The sequence below is a fragment of the Struthio camelus genome, chromosome 25 (assembly GCF_040807025.1).
Source record: "Struthio camelus isolate bStrCam1 chromosome 25, bStrCam1.hap1, whole genome shotgun sequence".
In the NCBI taxonomy this organism is placed as follows: Eukaryota; Metazoa; Chordata; class Aves; order Struthioniformes; family Struthionidae; genus Struthio; species Struthio camelus.
Window position 1 is genome coordinate 4,319,254 of NC_090966.1, and position 16,751 is coordinate 4,336,004.

The 16,751-nt window shown below is 40.6% G+C and overlaps 1 protein-coding gene across 6 annotated transcripts in view; it reads left to right on the plus strand.

The window, feature by feature from the left end:
- Positions 1-16,606, plus strand: part of DDX42 (DEAD-box helicase 42) — a 20,872-nt gene extending 4,266 nt beyond the window's left edge. For 4 of the 6 annotated variants that reach the window (XM_068919055.1, XM_068919056.1, XM_068919057.1 and 1 more), the window contains 15 exons: positions 627-688; positions 1,751-1,787; positions 3,252-3,401; positions 3,713-3,817; positions 4,429-4,548; positions 5,622-5,798; positions 6,321-6,449; positions 7,371-7,470; positions 8,168-8,215; positions 8,701-8,798; positions 10,138-10,414; positions 11,168-11,394; positions 12,753-12,863; positions 13,709-13,810; positions 14,450-16,546. In XM_068919055.1, coding sequence (XP_068775156.1) covers positions 627-688; positions 1,751-1,787; positions 3,252-3,401; positions 3,713-3,817; positions 4,429-4,548; positions 5,622-5,798; positions 6,321-6,449; positions 7,371-7,470; positions 8,168-8,215; positions 8,701-8,798; positions 10,138-10,414; positions 11,168-11,394; positions 12,753-12,863; positions 13,709-13,810; positions 14,450-15,220 — 2,514 coding nt within the window. In that variant the 3' untranslated portion in view covers positions 15,221-16,546. Of the gene's footprint in view, positions 1-626; positions 689-1,375; positions 1,788-3,251; positions 3,402-3,712; positions 3,818-4,428; positions 4,549-5,621; positions 5,799-6,320; positions 6,450-7,370; positions 7,471-8,167; positions 8,216-8,700; positions 8,799-10,137; positions 10,415-11,167; positions 11,395-12,752; positions 12,864-13,708; positions 13,811-14,449 lie in introns of all 6 variants that reach the window. The other 2 variants (XM_068919060.1, XM_068919061.1) reach the window with 2 other exon arrangements.
- Positions 16,607-16,751: the final 145 nt, after the last annotated feature.

A 16,751-nucleotide genomic window follows, 5' to 3' on the forward strand; every position in this document is an offset into this window, starting at 1 on the left:
TCCCTTACCCTTTGCCTTTTATGTAAGATACTGTGTTAATTAGAACTCAAAGGTGTATTATATCAAGGTTTTTGTTTTGGTTGGAGGTTTTTTTGGTTTACAGTAGCTTAACTATGTAAGTGTCTTGAGCATGTCAATATAGTACAGCAAAGAGCTTTGTGGAGTCTCTTAATACAAATTAATCAAGGTTTTGTGCGTTTTTCACTACCTGAATTTGAATGATTTTTATTCATCGTAAGTAGTTCCTTAGCTGCAGTTTTGTTGTTAGCTGGATTCTATCGCACTAGTCTTAAGAAGACTGTGGAGATTATATTGTTTCATGATCATTGCTACAAAGTTACAGGATATAAATTTCAAAGGAATTGGTAGCACAATTTATTTAGCATAAGAGGATGTGGAACAAGAGGACGTTTAGTTCAAAAAGTATTGTCTCTGTGGCGTGATGGTCTAGTTGTAGTTAATTTGATTCTGATTACGACACTGTATATCTGGGAAAGGGAGGAGGGGAATTTTATTCTGCTTTGCAGTATCAATCTACAGTTGTATAATTTTATATAGAAACAATTTTCCTTTCCACACTTTATTGTCTTGTTTATGTAATGAATCACGCTTTCATGTGCTGTTAGGATCAAGCTGCTCGAGACATGAAGAGACTTGAAGATAAAGACAAGGAAAAAAAGAATGTGAAGTAAGTTATCTTTTGTATTCACATGCCTGCCTCTCTCTTGTATAGTGCTTAAAGAATTTCAATGCATTTCATTGATGTTCATCCTTCTGTAGATAATGTAATGTATGTTTAGTAAACAGCATTGACCAGTGTATGATATCCCCCGTGGGCAAAGTTCTGTGCAATAAAAATCAGGTGATAGGAGGAAAGACTCCATGGAGGCATCCTACAGTAAAACGTAGAAACACTTGTTTAAAAGTTACCTTACGCTAGAGTTCTTTCCTCAGTAGTCTTAGGGCACACAGATCAGGTATTAGACAGTCCCCTGTGTAGCAGCACGTTGTATTACTGTCAGCTTGCCAGATCAGCCTGGATAAAATTTCTCTGTTTCCCCATCCTTGCAGCGATCAAGAAGGTTTGGTTCAAAACTCCGTTTATATGAGCGAAATAACGGGTTGCTGCTGTGCTTGTAATACTGGAGGTGCTGGAGAGTCATCCAAACTTGAACTAGGTTTTAAAATATCCCCTGTAGCATGTGGCAATTGGAATACTAAATTCAGAATTTAAGCGGTTTACATTCATACAGCTTGCCTATCTGTTTAGACCAGGGAAAAGAATTGTGCTGTTGATTCTTGAAATGAATGTCAGATAGGTTGGTAGAACTTGCGTTGCATGGGGTTGATCAGATTATACATGGTCCTGAAACAGAACACCGGATCCAAATCACCACCTGGGGAAGTTCTGAACTGGATTTGCACTTCCTGGCTCATATTCCTCTTCAGTTATGGGACTTCTGGTAGCATCAAGAGCTTAGACCAGGATGATCTTTGAAGTGGCTTCTACTGGGAAGACGGAATCCTAATCTTTCAGTCTCATTAATAGAAGTAAAATGAAGTCTTTGCAGGGTTGCTGTTATAGTTGCACCAAATATGAAAACTCCATGGGTTGGGATTATAAATGTTACTGAGTTGTTAGTGTTGTGTCTTCCACGAAATATGGAGCTCAGCACTAATCAAATGAAAGTATGGAGCTGAGTATGTGGAACACTTGCAGGGAAGTTTGTTTCTCCGCTTGTTTTTCCAGGGGTATTCGAGATGACATTGAAGAGGAAGATGACCAAGTGAGTTCCTATGCAGTCTTTCTATCTTCTTTTTTGTTTTTTATCTTCCCTCCCCAAATATGTAACTACTAGGTACAAACAAAACTCCAGTATCATGCACAATACCCTGGACAATTCAGCAGGAAGCTCTAGTGTTTACCCTTTTGTCTCCACCCTTCTAGGTGCTTCACTAAAAAAGGAAGAATGCTAGGAGACAATTTCATTCTTTTTCACTTCCTTTGAGAAGATTTTTCAGTCAGTTTGACTTTCAAGTTCCTATACAGGTTTTTCAGTGTCTGAGGTTCTCATCAAGTTTGAAATTAACAGGATCAACTAATGTGGAGCACCAGTGAGAGGCTAGTAAACCGTGGAGACTATTTGCAGTGACATTTCATGTCTGTTAAGGGCAAGAATGAGATTTTTTGCTCTTTATGTTCAGGGAAGCTCCAGTGCTGGTTGAAGACTGTAGGCATCACCATAATGCAAATTGCAAGCGAAGAGGAAAGACTTCATTTCAAAATGTACCTTTCTACCAAGCTGTAATTAGTAACTATGGTGTTACTTGTAGTAAAGCAGAACACAGAAGGGTTATCTGGCCTCTAGGCCTTTGCTTCTGATTTGGTGAGCGTAGCCATGCTGAACTTTCCACAGAGCTGTCTTACACTTGCACACAGCTGTTATTCGGCTGTATTGTATGCATGTCTATGTGAGTAAGTGATTAATTGGCTATTTGAATGAAAAAGATGAGTATACATGTTTCTTCATAATTAAACCTTACTTTAGAAATGTGATCTTAGATCTTTGTTTAAAAGTCAAGTGAGACGGGTGTTTTTTCCGTAAGAATGTCTTGGTGTGCAGACTGCCAGTGAGACCTAAATGGGATTCTGCGAGGCGCGTACACATTTGGGATCTGTAAGGATGGCAAGTGACAGTGGTGCCAGCGACTTCCAGCTTGGGCTTGTGTTGAAGGACTCTTCTGAAATAGTTTTTCCCGTTTGCTGTCAACTATCTCAATGAAAAATAATATTTAATAGAGCGTAGTTAGGGGAGGTGAAGAAAACTACCTTTGGCATAGTTTGTACAAAAAAAGTAATCACTCATTTAGTAACATAGTGTTCTCTGTTTCAAAACCTGCAGTATTTGTACTTTGTTTGTGTGGTAATAAGAGTAGATCCTTCTGTTGTTAAAGCATAATTAGTCTTGGTATAAGAGTTCTTAAGCAGACCTTTGAGAGACAATTTTTTTTTTTTAAGCATTTTGTGGTCTAACTGAATGTTGTAGTTGCTTTCTTCGTTTCTTCTTATCATTCTTCTTCTGGACTTTAAGTGTTGCTATTTATTAGAAGAACCAATTCTAGTGAACGTTTTGTTTTTCAATGGTAGGTGTTAATGCACACAGCCATCTAGTGTATGCGTCAATTGAACAAGTGTAATAGTATTTTTTCCATCCTACTGTATGCGATTTTACTGATGTGTTTTGCTGCAGGAAGCTTATTTTCGCTACATGGCTGAAAACCCCACTGCTGGTGTGGTACAAGAAGAGGAAGAGGATAACCTTGAGTATGACAGTGATGGGAATCCAATTGCACCGTCCAAAAAAATCATCGATCCTCTTCCACCTATTGACCATTCGGAGGTAGGAAAAAAGTTTATTCCATTCTGGTTTAGTCTGAGAGATTGTAGAAAGCTGTTGGTAGGCAAAAGCTAAGAAATAAGTTGAAACATGCTTCTGTTCCTGTGCCTCAACGTTAGCAGGCAGTATGTCACTGCTGTGCCGCTTGATATGACTGCTGTGTCATACCGAAGATCCTAAAAATTACTTTATCTTAAATTAATTTTCTTAAGACGATTAATTTTTTTTTTCTGAAAAGGATCCTTTACCTCCAAAAACAAATGCACAGACAGAGAGTCCTGACTCCTGGGCTAACTGAGTAATTACCCTTGCAGATTGAATATCCACCATTTGAGAAAAATTTCTATGATGAGCATGAAGAAATCACCAGTCTCACCCCACAGCAAGTGGTAGAATTACGTCATAAGCTAAATCTCCGGGTAAGCTGGTCCTCCTTGGATGGCAAAACCATCCTCCTAGGATCTTTTTACTGTCATTCTTTTGAACTTCCTTAGTAGTTTCAATGAAGGTTTTCACAGGGAACTGTGAGATACAATACCAAGCCTCTCTCAAACCTTCAGGGGCCTTGATTTAAGAGAGCTTGATTTCCCTCAGTGTTTCTTGAAAGTCTCCTCTGGACTTCTCAAAGAGTGTGCCCAAGATCTCCAGTTGCATAGTTGCACTTGGACTAAAGACCACAGAGCTGAAAACTGAAACTGGAAATGCTATGTTCAGGAATCAGTTCTTTGCAATCTGTGACATGTTAGCGTGGCTAACTTTTCTGGAGGGAGTTATCTGGCAAGGAAGGAGACCAATTGTACAAGGAAGTAGATAGGACAGTTTTTAATAGGTTACGCTGAACGGCGGTTTATCTACGTTTTTATATCTGAAAGTCCTATTTACGCAATTCACCTTGAATTTTCACTCAGTAAAACTATTCAGAAAATAAAAAGCTGTTTTCTGAGAGGGAGATATGTTTTGTTCATTTTTGTGTAGATTCCTCTTGTTTTTCTCTTACTGATCTTGAACAAAGATATGTCTCAATTTCTAGGTCTCTGGTGCTGCTCCTCCAAGGCCTGGCAGTAGTTTTGCTCATTTTGGATTCGATGAGCAACTTATGCATCAAATTAGGAAATCGGAGTATACCCAGCCCACACCTATACAGTGTCAGGTGAGTGTCGTTACTTCCCTAATAATCTAAACGCAACTAATGAAACGCATGCTAAGGTCCCTAGTCCATATGAGGATGCATGCAATTCTGGTTTCCTGTATAAAGCAGTCATGGAGAAGAAGAATTCATATTTATCTAGGAAAATAGTTTTGACGTTTTTAAATAGAAGTTTACCCACTCTTTTTCTTGTTAAATGACAGCTGTGAATAAATCCATATTCTCTTCTTCGATTGTCCCACTTGGTGAAGACTGAGGAACATGCAAATGACACTTGCTCCTTGTAGAAATGTATGAAAGCTTTCTTTATATGTATTTTTAGGAATTGTATTAAAAATAAACATTGCAGTAGTTGAATGAAGAGACATACTTTGACAGCTCTATGCTTTTAAACAGCTTATATTTGAGTGTTCTGTAACTATAAGGCTTGCTTAATTTCTTTTGTTAGTTAGCATACGTGTGTTATGAACTGGTCATACCTTGAATAGCAATACAAGTGAAAGGGAATCTACTGCATTTACAGGTTGAGCAGCGTAAGTAACTTAGGCCATCAGTAATGTTTGAATCTAACCACACCACTTGGGATGCTTTTCTTGAAACATGAAAATGACGTGGTGTTGTGTCCAAGGCGTATACATTAGGACCTTGGTCTGTGCTATTTGTAAATACCTCCGATTGAAAGGAGCTGGATAGTAGCAATAGGGATGAACTGAGAAACTTCAGTGCTCCGAATGGGTACAGAAAGGATAATCTTAGAGAATTTGCTTTCATCGTTCTTACAGCCAGAAAGGATGCATTTGTAGCTATGTAAATATATCCTTGAGAAATTGTACTGTGCCCAAACACTGATTTCATACAGGACTCCAACAGTCATAATATGCTAATTGCTTCCAGCCCTTAAAGCAAACTAAGTCAGATCTGAACTTGACAATAAAACTATGTAAGCATCCACACATGTTGCTCTGGGTCTCCTGTGATGCACTTTCCATTTCTGTCTGGGTATGCAGGTAGTATCTAACACAAGAATACCTTAAGTTAGGCGTAACGGGAGTTAAGAATCTTTTTTTAATTTGTAGGGTGTTCCAGTTGCGCTGAGTGGCAGAGATATGATTGGAATAGCTAAGACTGGAAGTGGGAAAACAGCAGCCTTCATCTGGCCAATGTTGATTCACATCATGGATCAAAAGGAGCTTGAACCAGGGGATGGTCCCATTGCTGTGATCGTGTGTCCAACCAGAGAGCTTTGCCAACAGGTAAAGTATATAATAAGTATGTGTGTGCTTATATGTTCTTATAGAATAGCAATGTTCTTACAAAAGGCAAAATTCTATGCAGAAGAAATTATCAGAGAACATTAGTAATCTATTTGAAAACATTACCCTGTGCATTACCAGCATACTTTCAATGTAAGCTTAACATCTTCACTTATACTCCTTTTTATCTAGGGATCATGACAAATGTTAAATGGCTATTAATTTTTCACAATACTCCCATATTATTCCTAAGTATTGAGCATATAGTGGATACATTGCCAGTCTTTGTATTTATAAAATGATAAAGCCTGTAGGCAGTTGGATGCCTAAATACTTTTCCCCAATAAAGTAATGGCAATTGTTCACAAGTATTGAAGCATTCAGCCCTGAGGATTTCTAAATCATTTCATTAAGTTATTACCAGAAAAGTGAGTTCTAGGAGCTGGACTGTACTTCCAAGATAGGTATGTTTTCTCAGATCTGTCTAACCTGAACTGCGATGTACTTTGTTTAAATTCTTAGATCCATTCTGAATGCAAGCGCTTTGGTAAGGCATATAATCTGCGCTCCGTAGCTGTGTATGGAGGAGGAAGCATGTGGGAGCAAGCCAAAGCTCTCCAGGAGGGGGCAGAGATAGTTGTCTGCACACCAGTAAGTACCTCTGTGCACTTGGAACAATTTTTTTGCAGTTTAACTGAAGCTGAGACAGATAATTAATCCCATTGATGGTGGATAATTTATTCTCTGATCGCTCAAATCCAGGATCTTCCCAGATTATCAGATGTTGAGGACGAATATGTTGGAATTTTTTTTGGCCCAGGAAATATTGAAAGAGATTAGGTATGATCTCCGAGTAGAAGAAGCAGTAACAAACAAGACCTGCTTGAATCAGTGTCAGTTGTGCACAGAAACAGGTTTTCATTGCTCAGCCTTGAATTTATGAAGGAAGTTACCAGAACGTGATAGATTTCATTACCGTCTTCCTGAATCAGTGTAGCGCATGTGGCAGTAATACTGAAAGATTAAAACATTGATTCAGAATGGATGTTGCTGCTGGAAGTCTGGCGATTTAAATGAGCGCTATTGTCAGCTGCTTTCATTCATTCATTCACTGGAACAGGTTGCCCAGAGAGGCTGCGGAGTCTCATCCTGGAGATATTCAAAAGCCGTCTGGACATGATCCTGGGCAACCTGCTGTCGGTGACCCTGCTTGAGCAGGGGGGTTGGACTTGGATGATCTCCAGAGGTCCCCTTCCAACTTCAGCCACTCTGTGATATTGTGAACGTTAGGATCTTGGCACTATTGACCTTGAAAATCCAGTCCTAAAACTCAGCCTGTCAAGCGCAGTTTATGAGAATTTTAGGAGTTTATTTCCGTTACTTGAATGTTGACGCTTAGTTCTAGACTGAAGCCTTGAGGAGTTTTCCATTTTAAGTCTCTGGTAAGTGAGGACAAATATCAGAGCACTTAAGTGTTTAAAGGTTGCACGTATTAACTTTCTAGTAAGTATACTTAAAAGATTTGGGGAGTCTGATTTTTTTTTTTTTTCCCCTCCCCCCCCACCCCCACAGGGTCGTTTGATTGATCATGTGAAAAAGAAAGCTACAAACCTTCAAAGAGTCACTTACCTTGTGTTTGACGAAGCAGACAGAATGTTTGACATGGGTTTTGGTATGTATTGAGCAAAGGTCGTGGTTTTGGAAAGCAGTGGTATCTAGTTCTCAGCTTAATACGGCTACCTGGAACTCCTGCAGCTTCATTGTACTTGAAAATACATTAAGGAATTATTCTGTGGATAGGGCTCATATTTAAAGTCCGTGATTTAATATCCATTGGTATAAAGAGATCAGCAAATCCCAGCTGATGAACAAAGTCCAATTATCCCAATTTTTACCCTAGAATTGCTGAATAATTTTGGATCGGTCACTTCTGTGCTCTGATTCTGTGTGCATAAGCTAGTGGTGTGATAAAAATTTTCTGCTTTGTTGGAACGTGATTGATCGGTTCAGATCTGTATAGTTTTGGATATGCTTCTAGATGGTCAGCAAAGAATCATGGCACATAGCAAACATCTGGCGGTACTATAATACTCCTAAGTGAGGGAGATGCTTGTAAGACGTACAGGGTATGCACAGATTCAGCTTGGACCTTTGCTAAAGGAACTTTTTTTTTGCTGAAGGAACTTGCCAAAATTGCATTCTGCAGCAAAGAGCACTTGAAAGCCACGATAAAATTCAATACTGAATGAGAACCACTCATTCATTTTATGATTATATGTTAAATACAGTGGTGAAGTTACCTTTTGAATTATTCCACTGAATAGTGAGCATGCAATATTGATTAGAGCGTTTTTCCTCTCCCTTCCCAGAATATCAAGTCAGATCAATCGCAAGCCATGTACGTCCTGATAGACAGAGTAAGTATAAGCATGTTTCAAAATAAACTACCCAGAGTCAGAGGAAGCTATGTGGTGGGCTGCCAGGTAAGATTCTGGAAGAGAGCTTGAAGTTCTGTTTCCTGTTCTGGACATGCTCACAAGATGAAGTTTTTATAAGATTTCAGTGGTGTAACTCTCAATGTGAGCTGTTGGGAGGGAGCACAGGTAAAATGTGGGTATTTAACCGCGCTGTTCATCAGTCTTTAATCCCTCCACAGACTAACTTGAATTAATATTCATATGCTTTGAGATCCTGTAATCTAAGCTGCCGTAAAAGTACACGTTATTCTAATAATTAGTGTGAATTCTAATTTTCATTAGAACTGGTAAACTAGGCTATAGCTTCAGATTACTGACATCTAGTATAGTCCTACAGGTTCTTATTCACAAGACCTGTGCAGTGTTTTCACAATTCTGAAAAGAAATTTATGTTTCAGGGAGTTTAAATACTGTTTTTCTTTTAGCCCTCTTGTTCAGTGCCACTTTCCGTAAGAAGATTGAGAAATTGGCCCGAGATATTCTGATCGACCCAATTCGAGTTGTGCAGGGAGACATTGGAGAGGTAAGTCAACATTACCTCTGAAATAGTCAGAGAAACAGACCCTTTTGTTTCTGTCATCTGAAATTTATGTCTAACTGCACTATCCATAATTTATATTTAAGAGTAAACAGTTTATGTTTTTTAAAAAAGTAAGGTTTTATTTAAAAAAAAAAAAAACTTGTGCTTTCTGGCAGTAAATATTCTTGTAGTGATTCTTGGAGCTTTCATCAAAGGATGAAGCAGCATTAAATCCAGAAATTTACTTATTAGGCTGAATCAGATGGATATATTCTTATGCTTTCTCAAAAGTGTAAGTAAAGCAATTGCAGCTTTTACCATGAAGAATTTGAAACTATAATGTCTTTCAGTTGGTTTATGTGAAAATGCTGACTCTACTTGCTTGACAGTAGCAGGTAAACTATTAGCAGACTAAGTGTTTGGTAATAATTCAGTGAAGTCAGCAGATGTACACTTTTTGTGAAGAAGCTTTGCATATAACACATGAAAACTACTGAGAAGTTTGACAAGACGCCTCGAGAGCATTCTTCTTTCAAGGAGGTCTCTGCATTGTTTTTCAAATGGGAATGCGTGGTATCCCTTAACAACAGGAAAGGAATGGCAAACTGAAGCCCCTTCTTTCTAGGAAACTGTTTTGCCTTTAAGAAAAGTGGTGCCTTTCCAAGTGCAATCACAGAGTTCCTGTTCTTATTTCTTTGATCTCAGTTGTTATACTCTGCGAACGTCATCCTTGGGATAATTAAGGTTGAAATATGTAAAAATTAAATCTTTTAAGAGGAACTTCCAGGTAGTGCTGTTTGCTCCACTGCGCTTGTATTACCTTTAATACAGAGCACATAGGGAGTTTGTGTATACCTCCCCTCTTCCTGACTCTAAGGACACATCACAGCTCACAGGGGTACTTTCTCTGATCTCCATATGAATAACTGTTACTGATAAGGATCCTCTCCATCTCAGATCATGCACTTGCACAGTCTATTTTAGATGTTTAGATGTTAATAGCATCTGTCACAAAAGCATCTAGATTGTAAGTACCCATCTTTAGATCAGTAGGGTGCTAGACTGCATTGTGTCAAAGATTGTATTTTGCCTCTTCTAGGTTTATCAGCGTAGCTCGTTTAACCCTTGCCATTTCTGCACTGTGAAGGCAAAGCTTCAGTGGTTAGACAAAGGGAAGATAACTGAAACCCCTTTCACAGCAGAATTTCAGTCCCTTGTGGCTTATTTCTCCACTTTCTAGCCTCGTGCCTAGTTTAAATTCCTGTGTTTTATTTGGCTGTCTGTGTTTGTCATACTGTCCTTTCTGTTCTGCGTTGTTACTTGCCTTTATTTCTCCCCCCAGGCAAATGAAGATGTTACTCAAATTGTGGAGATTTTTCCTTCTGGCCCTAGCAAATGGAACTGGCTGACTCGACGCCTCGTGGAGTTCACATCATCTGGGAGTGTTCTCCTGTTCGTCACCAAGAAGGCAAACGCGGAAGAGCTGGCCAATAACCTCAAGCAGGAGGATCATAATCTAGGGCTGCTTCATGGTGACATGGATCAGAGCGAGAGGAATAAAGTCATCTCAGAATTTAAGAAAAAGGGGATCCCGATACTGGTAGCAACTGATGTGGCTGGTACGTGATCGTCTAAGAAACAGCTCGTGCAATTTGTGGAACTCGGCAGACACTCGTAACATATATCAGTGGAAGGGAAATGCTGCTGTGTTCCCTTCTTAAAAAGCAAGTCTTCATGAGGTCCTGCTCCTAGATCAAAAGTCCCTTGAGACAAACACTAATGCTGTTTAAAGTTTATTTCCTGGAACATAACTCTGTTACTGATGGACCTTCCTGATGCACGGACGTGAAAATAACAAGAAAACAATGGGGTTGGCTTCTACACCTGCCAGGCAGTGTTTTCCAGGTGTTCTTCGGAAGTATGCTGTGTTAGCAAGGGATCTTTAAATATTTAAAGTCTTGTAGTGGTGTTTGTTACAGCGTGACAGATAAATTTTCCGATATGCAATAAGGAAATAAGCTACCCCTTAAAGAAATAGTTACTGTTCGCTAATCAGCTGACACATTATGCATGCTTATATGAATAGGGCCTGGCCACATCTGAAGCCTTCGATGGAACAGCTTTTGTACCACCTACGTTTGGCTAAGCAAAGAGTGGATTGCAGTGTCCTTTACTAAAGCCCTCTGTGTCCTTCTTGGGATAACAGTTAATTAAAGAGATCTTGTCTGTCTCCAGTCCTGTGAATGTGTGGATCAGCATAGCTTATGTTACTTTTGGAGAAGATATTGCTATACTTACAGTAACAATGAAAGGGGCTGCTTTGAGTTCATTCAGGATAATCATGCTGGTCATTCTCTTCCTCTGTATTACAGCTCGTGGGTTGGACATTCCTTCCATTAAGACCGTGATCAATTACGATGTGGCACGGGACATAGATACGCACACCCACAGAATTGGTCGTACTGGCAGAGCAGGGGAGAAGGGAGTAGCCTACACTCTACTGACTCCTAAGGACAGTAACTTTGCTGGTGATCTTGTCAGAAATTTGGAAGGCGCTAATCAACATGTTTCCAAAGAGCTGTTGGATCTTGCAATGCAGGTACAAAAAAGTAAACGTGTCTTGAGTAGAGGAAGGTTCCTTCCGTGATTAGCAGAATGAGCAAATCAGGAGCTCAGGGACTTTTCTGACTCCATGATATGTTTGCAGTGACCTTTTGGCAACCCACGCTGCTTTTAAGTAGGCTTTCTAGTGTTTTTATGGCCTTTGAAAGAATCCGGGAAGACTTGAAGGCTTTGGATCGCCATACACAATCTGTTTTGGGGTCCGACACAGCCTAGGAAATCAGGAGCTATAACCTGGCTGATGCCAGCAGAGCACTCCAACTCTAGTATCTGACTGCGACCAGATTTTCTGTGTGCATTTATGGCAAGCACCTGGGAAACGTAGCTTAGTCGAAAACTGAACTAGAGAATAATTACCGGGACATTCGTTCTCTGAAACAGTTATTGCTTGTTCATTGTACCTGCTTGACAGTGCTGTCTGGCAGGCTTACTATATTTAGATATGATGGATAGCTGCAACAACTGTACTTGCGCCACTGTACTCCTCAGCTCTTTAAGTTCTTGTCTTATACTGCCCATGTAGCTGCAGGGGAGCAAAGCTTTTTTTGCCAACTCCTAAATTCAGAGATGGATTAGCATGCTTGCGACTTCTTTACCGAGCGGTACGGATACTGGCTGCTACGAGTAAATATTTCTGAAGTACATAAGCAACACTTTCAGAAGTGACAGAGAACTTCTAAGGCTAAGCTGGATAGGCTGCTCTTGAGAGGAGACTATATAGGCTGAATGGTTTGGCTTACTGACTCCTCCAGACTTGGGCCAACTACAGGGCATAAAGAGAGGTGCAGCCAACTATTATTAAAAGCTTGGTAGCAGAGGTCTGGCGACAGAGATCTGGCTCATCTGCCCTTTCTTGGCCACTGCTTGTTTTAGCAAGTTTTGCCAATAGAACCTCATTTGTTTTCAGTTGGGCAGTGGGCTAAATCAATAAAAACCAAGTACAAACAAGTACAGAGCACCCAAGTGAATAGCATTAGAGAATGACATTTATTCTTGGGCTTATCAGAGTGTAACCTCCCCTTGCCCCCCCAAAAAAACTTTAACATGGATGAGAGTCCAGGACATAATATCAGTTTTCATAAAATGCATTTTTAAGCAAAGCTTCAAACCCATGTGACAGGACTCTATCTATAGCTTAGTTTCAGAACAGTGCAGTCTGCCTGGCCCATCACCTTGCAACTAGCTGTGTTACAGAATGGGAAACAATGTATTCTTTTTTTTTTTTTATGAAATGCTCAAAATCCTTCTTTTCTCAGCCCCATATGTTTATCAAGCTTTTTTTATCCCCTGTGTTGAGACACTTTTTTTTTTTTTTTTTTTTTTTTTTTAATATAGAACCCGTGGTTCCGGAAATCCCGTTTCAAAGGAGGAAAAGGCAAGAAGCTGAATATTGGGGGTGGTGGCCTTGGATACCGTGAACGTCCCGGTCTGGGATCAGAAAGTTCTGTAAGTAGAGATTTTGAAGAAGTTGTTCACTTGGAACTGGTTAAACTTGGAATTAACTTTTTTTTCTTAATTTGAAAATTCTTCCTAGTACCGGAATATAGCCTCTACTTTCAAAGGTTTTCATACTCAGAATCTTTCAAAGTTTGTATCAGAAATATCTCCAGTGAAGCCATCTGTCCTTCACTGACATCCTGTTGCCCAGAGTTGCCTTGTTTAGAGCCAGAGTGATCCAGAAGAGATTGGAGATTCTTCCCAAAATGGGCTGTCAGTGCAAAATTTGGGGGTTCCTAACTGTTCTTGATCATGCATAATTGTGTAATACATGTGCCAATAGTTTACTTGAAAAGCTGTTTCCAGACTGATTCTTGGTACCAAAAATGTTGCAGTGTTGGGAACAGTTACTTAAGGTATTGTCCATGCTAGGCAAACGGCTCGCTATCGACTTAATACGGGACAGAATTTAGCTGTAGACACGTTGAAAACACACTATGTTCAGTGTCTTTTCAAAAGTCACAACTGAAGCCTTCTTGACACTTAGTCATGGCTATGAACTCTGTGAACATCGCCATCTGATTGCATTTTCCTTCTGCTGCCACTGTAGAGAGGTGGGAAACGTGATACTAACGTTGACTAATGAGTCACTTAGACTTACTGCACCTTTACTTTCCTGTTATCCTCGAGGTCGTGGGGCAAACTGTCCTGCTGCTTAGCGCTCTGCAGAAGTTTGTGATCCTTAGTAAACACGTTCCCTGCACACAGGGTGGAAATAGGTTTGGAAAAGGACTGTAGTCAAGAGTATCTGGGCTGGATAAATCTCTCCAATTTCCCTTTGTCTTTCTGCTTAGGACCGTGGAAACAACAGCAGTGTAATGAGTAACTATGAGGCATACAAGCCGTCCACTGGGGCAATGGGAGACAGACTTACAGCAATGAAAGCAGCTTTTCAGGTCGGTCTGATAACTTGCACCCCAAGATCTAACTTAAGAGGAAAGGAAATAACATTAAACAATTTTACTGCTGATGATTCAAGACAACTTTTTGTTTTCCTCCCCTGAATGTGCAGAAACCCTGTTGACTTCAGGGAAGTCGAGTTTGGAAGCTGTGTCCATATCTTACCTGCTTGGAGCACTCGGCATTGCAGTCCAAAGTGCAAGAATTAGTATGCAGGCTGGACTGAGCAAGTTTGCGCAAAGTTAATTTGCCAAACTTATTTTTTCTGCTGCCTATTTGCTATTTTTTCCTTTTGGATTCTGCTCCTGGGCTTGATCCTATTTAGGTTGCTTAGCAGCAATAATGTAATCACAATCAAAAGAAATGGGGAACAGAGAAACGTGAGTGTAAAAATCAACCCCACAATGTAGGAATTCCTTTGTTTTTATGGAGTGATAGCAGATGATTGTTACGAATTCTATGTTCGTAAGCACAACAGGAACGTAATCGCTCCAAGACTGACTTTTTTTTAAGGAACCCTTTTCCCTAGGGACTCCCCAAACGTCAAGACAGGCCTGTGTATGCATGCTGACTGTGTTTTATGGTGCAGTGCAGAGGCAAACATGATGTCTTTTTTCTTTCTCCGTTTCCTGCAGTCCCAATATAAGAGCCACTTTGTTGCTGCAAGCCTTAACAATCAAAAGACTGGTAGCTCTGCTGCTGGTGCTAGTGGCTGGACCAGCGCTGGGAGCTTGAATTCAGTACCAACGAGTTCAGCACAGCAAAGTGCTGTAAATCCTGACAGCCCAATTGCAGCCGCTGCAGCAGCAAAGGGTGTTCCAGGTTTCACCAGCACCGGGAATCTGAGTAGCGTTCCCACCTTTCCAAGCGTCGGAATACAGGGCTTCAACAGCACAAATGCCAGCACCAACAATCGAGAAGGCATCGGTTGCAGCAGCACTGGCGTTGCTGGTGTTGGTGGCGGCGGTGTTGGTGGCGGCGGTGTTGGTGGCGGCGGTGTTGGTGGTGGCAGCGTTGGTGGCGTTGGTGGCAGCAGTGGTGGTGTCAGAGAACGATACAACGACAACCGGAATAATCGCCACAATGATGCTCAGCGCCGTGGAGAGGGTGGCGGTCGCTACAATGATGTTCAGCGCCACGGAGAGGGAGGCGGTCGCCATACTGATGGTTTCCGCCATGGAGACAGCCGACATGGGGACAGCCATCGCCATGGTGAAAGCCGGCACCCCCTTGATGGAAGCAGTGGCAATCGCAATAATGGTGATAGCAGGAATAGCAGTGAAGGTAGGAACAACGAGAACAGGAATGGTGAGAACAGGAAGGATGGCAACAGCCGAGACAACAAGACAGATGGTTTTGCTGTCCCTGAGCCCCCAAAACGCAAGAAGAGCCGATGGGACAGTTAAAAGCTTGTGCTTCACAGCCTGGAATCCCTGCAGGTAGTGATGTCGTTTTCCAGAGGATTTCTTGGGTGTTTTGATAACTGGTTATTGAGCAGCTGAGGGAGGAGAAGGAAACCGTGCAAAATCCCTTTGCAAGTCTGGGCCGGTACATCTGCGGACAGATTCACTCTAATGATGTGTACACATAATGTTTAGTCAAAGAGAAATCATTTTTATAAAGCTCCCTGGGTTCTGCTTTTCAACATTCACTGCTCAAGTGACTCTCTGCTGGATTTAAACAGAACTTATTGACAAGAAAGAGGCTGTTTGTTTCACATCCTTGGAACACTGAGAAACTGTTGTCCATAGAAGTTTAAAGTTGTCTTTTCTTAATCAGCGTACACATTTAAAAACCTGTCCATTTAAGGTGCTCAGGACCCACCTGTTAAACATTAACTTTTCAGCAATTTGTTCAGTACAGTGAATTCTTCTCCAATCTATTCTTTCCACATGTTCTCTCATCCCCAAATAATTTGGTCTCCAGGTTACTCCCTGCTTCTCTCCCCGCTCAATTAAGAATATATCAATTTGCGTTGCTGAAGGTGGGATAGAGCAAGTTGATTTTTCTTTCATTTTCTTTTTTTTTCTTTTTTTTAATGCAGCTGTTCAAACAATCCTTCTCCATCCCAGCTAACCATAATGCCGTGTGCAGTGTAGGCTGGACTCCCTGGCTTGTTTGTGGTCAGTACACCAATCCCGTTGCCCACGTGGCTCTTTCTTCTAAAGAACCTTTTCTCTCCTAATAACCTTCATCTTTGTAGGAGCCTGCATAGCGGCCATGTCTTTCTGCTGTGCCTATTTGCCCTCTGTTATGAGAGGGATGAGTGCTTTCTTCAAATTAAAAACAAAAAAGGGAAAAAATTTTAGAAATGCCACAGCTATCAAAGGCTGGTGCCCCCCCATGAAATGAAGCTAAATGAAGGGACCTGCTGCTGAGAAGCCTGTAGGGAGAACCTGAAAAGTGATTGATTGAAGTGGAACAGCTCAAATATCACCCCATATTGGACACATGTAGTTAAAACTGTAAAATCTTGCTTGACTGTTTTTAACTCGTTGTGTGTATTATCCGTTTTTTAAATTTTTTTTTTTTTTTGCGCCATAAAGGTAAGGAAAAACTCTTTTGTTGAAACATGCCAGCGCCCACCTCTGTCTTGTTTCTACTAAGAGAAGTATCAGAAACTGTCAGGTTTTTGTGACATTGTGATGTTTTCTTTATCAGCTGTGCATTTACTTTCTGCTTGCTCTAGTAAATGTTTTATTACTGGGACAAAATATCTAGCATGTGCTTTTTATTCTCTGCTTCTTCCTTTGGCTTTTTTTGCATTTTGATGCAGATTTGACTGACTGGAGATAAGACTTAGTGTCCTTGTCTTTCCCTAAAAGTCTTTGGATTTTAGTTGAGAGAAGAACCCTCCCCATTTTTTTTTTTTCATCTTTCGCCCCAAACTGCTTTGCAAACCCTATTTTAGCTTCCAGAGCAGCTCCTGGGAAGTAG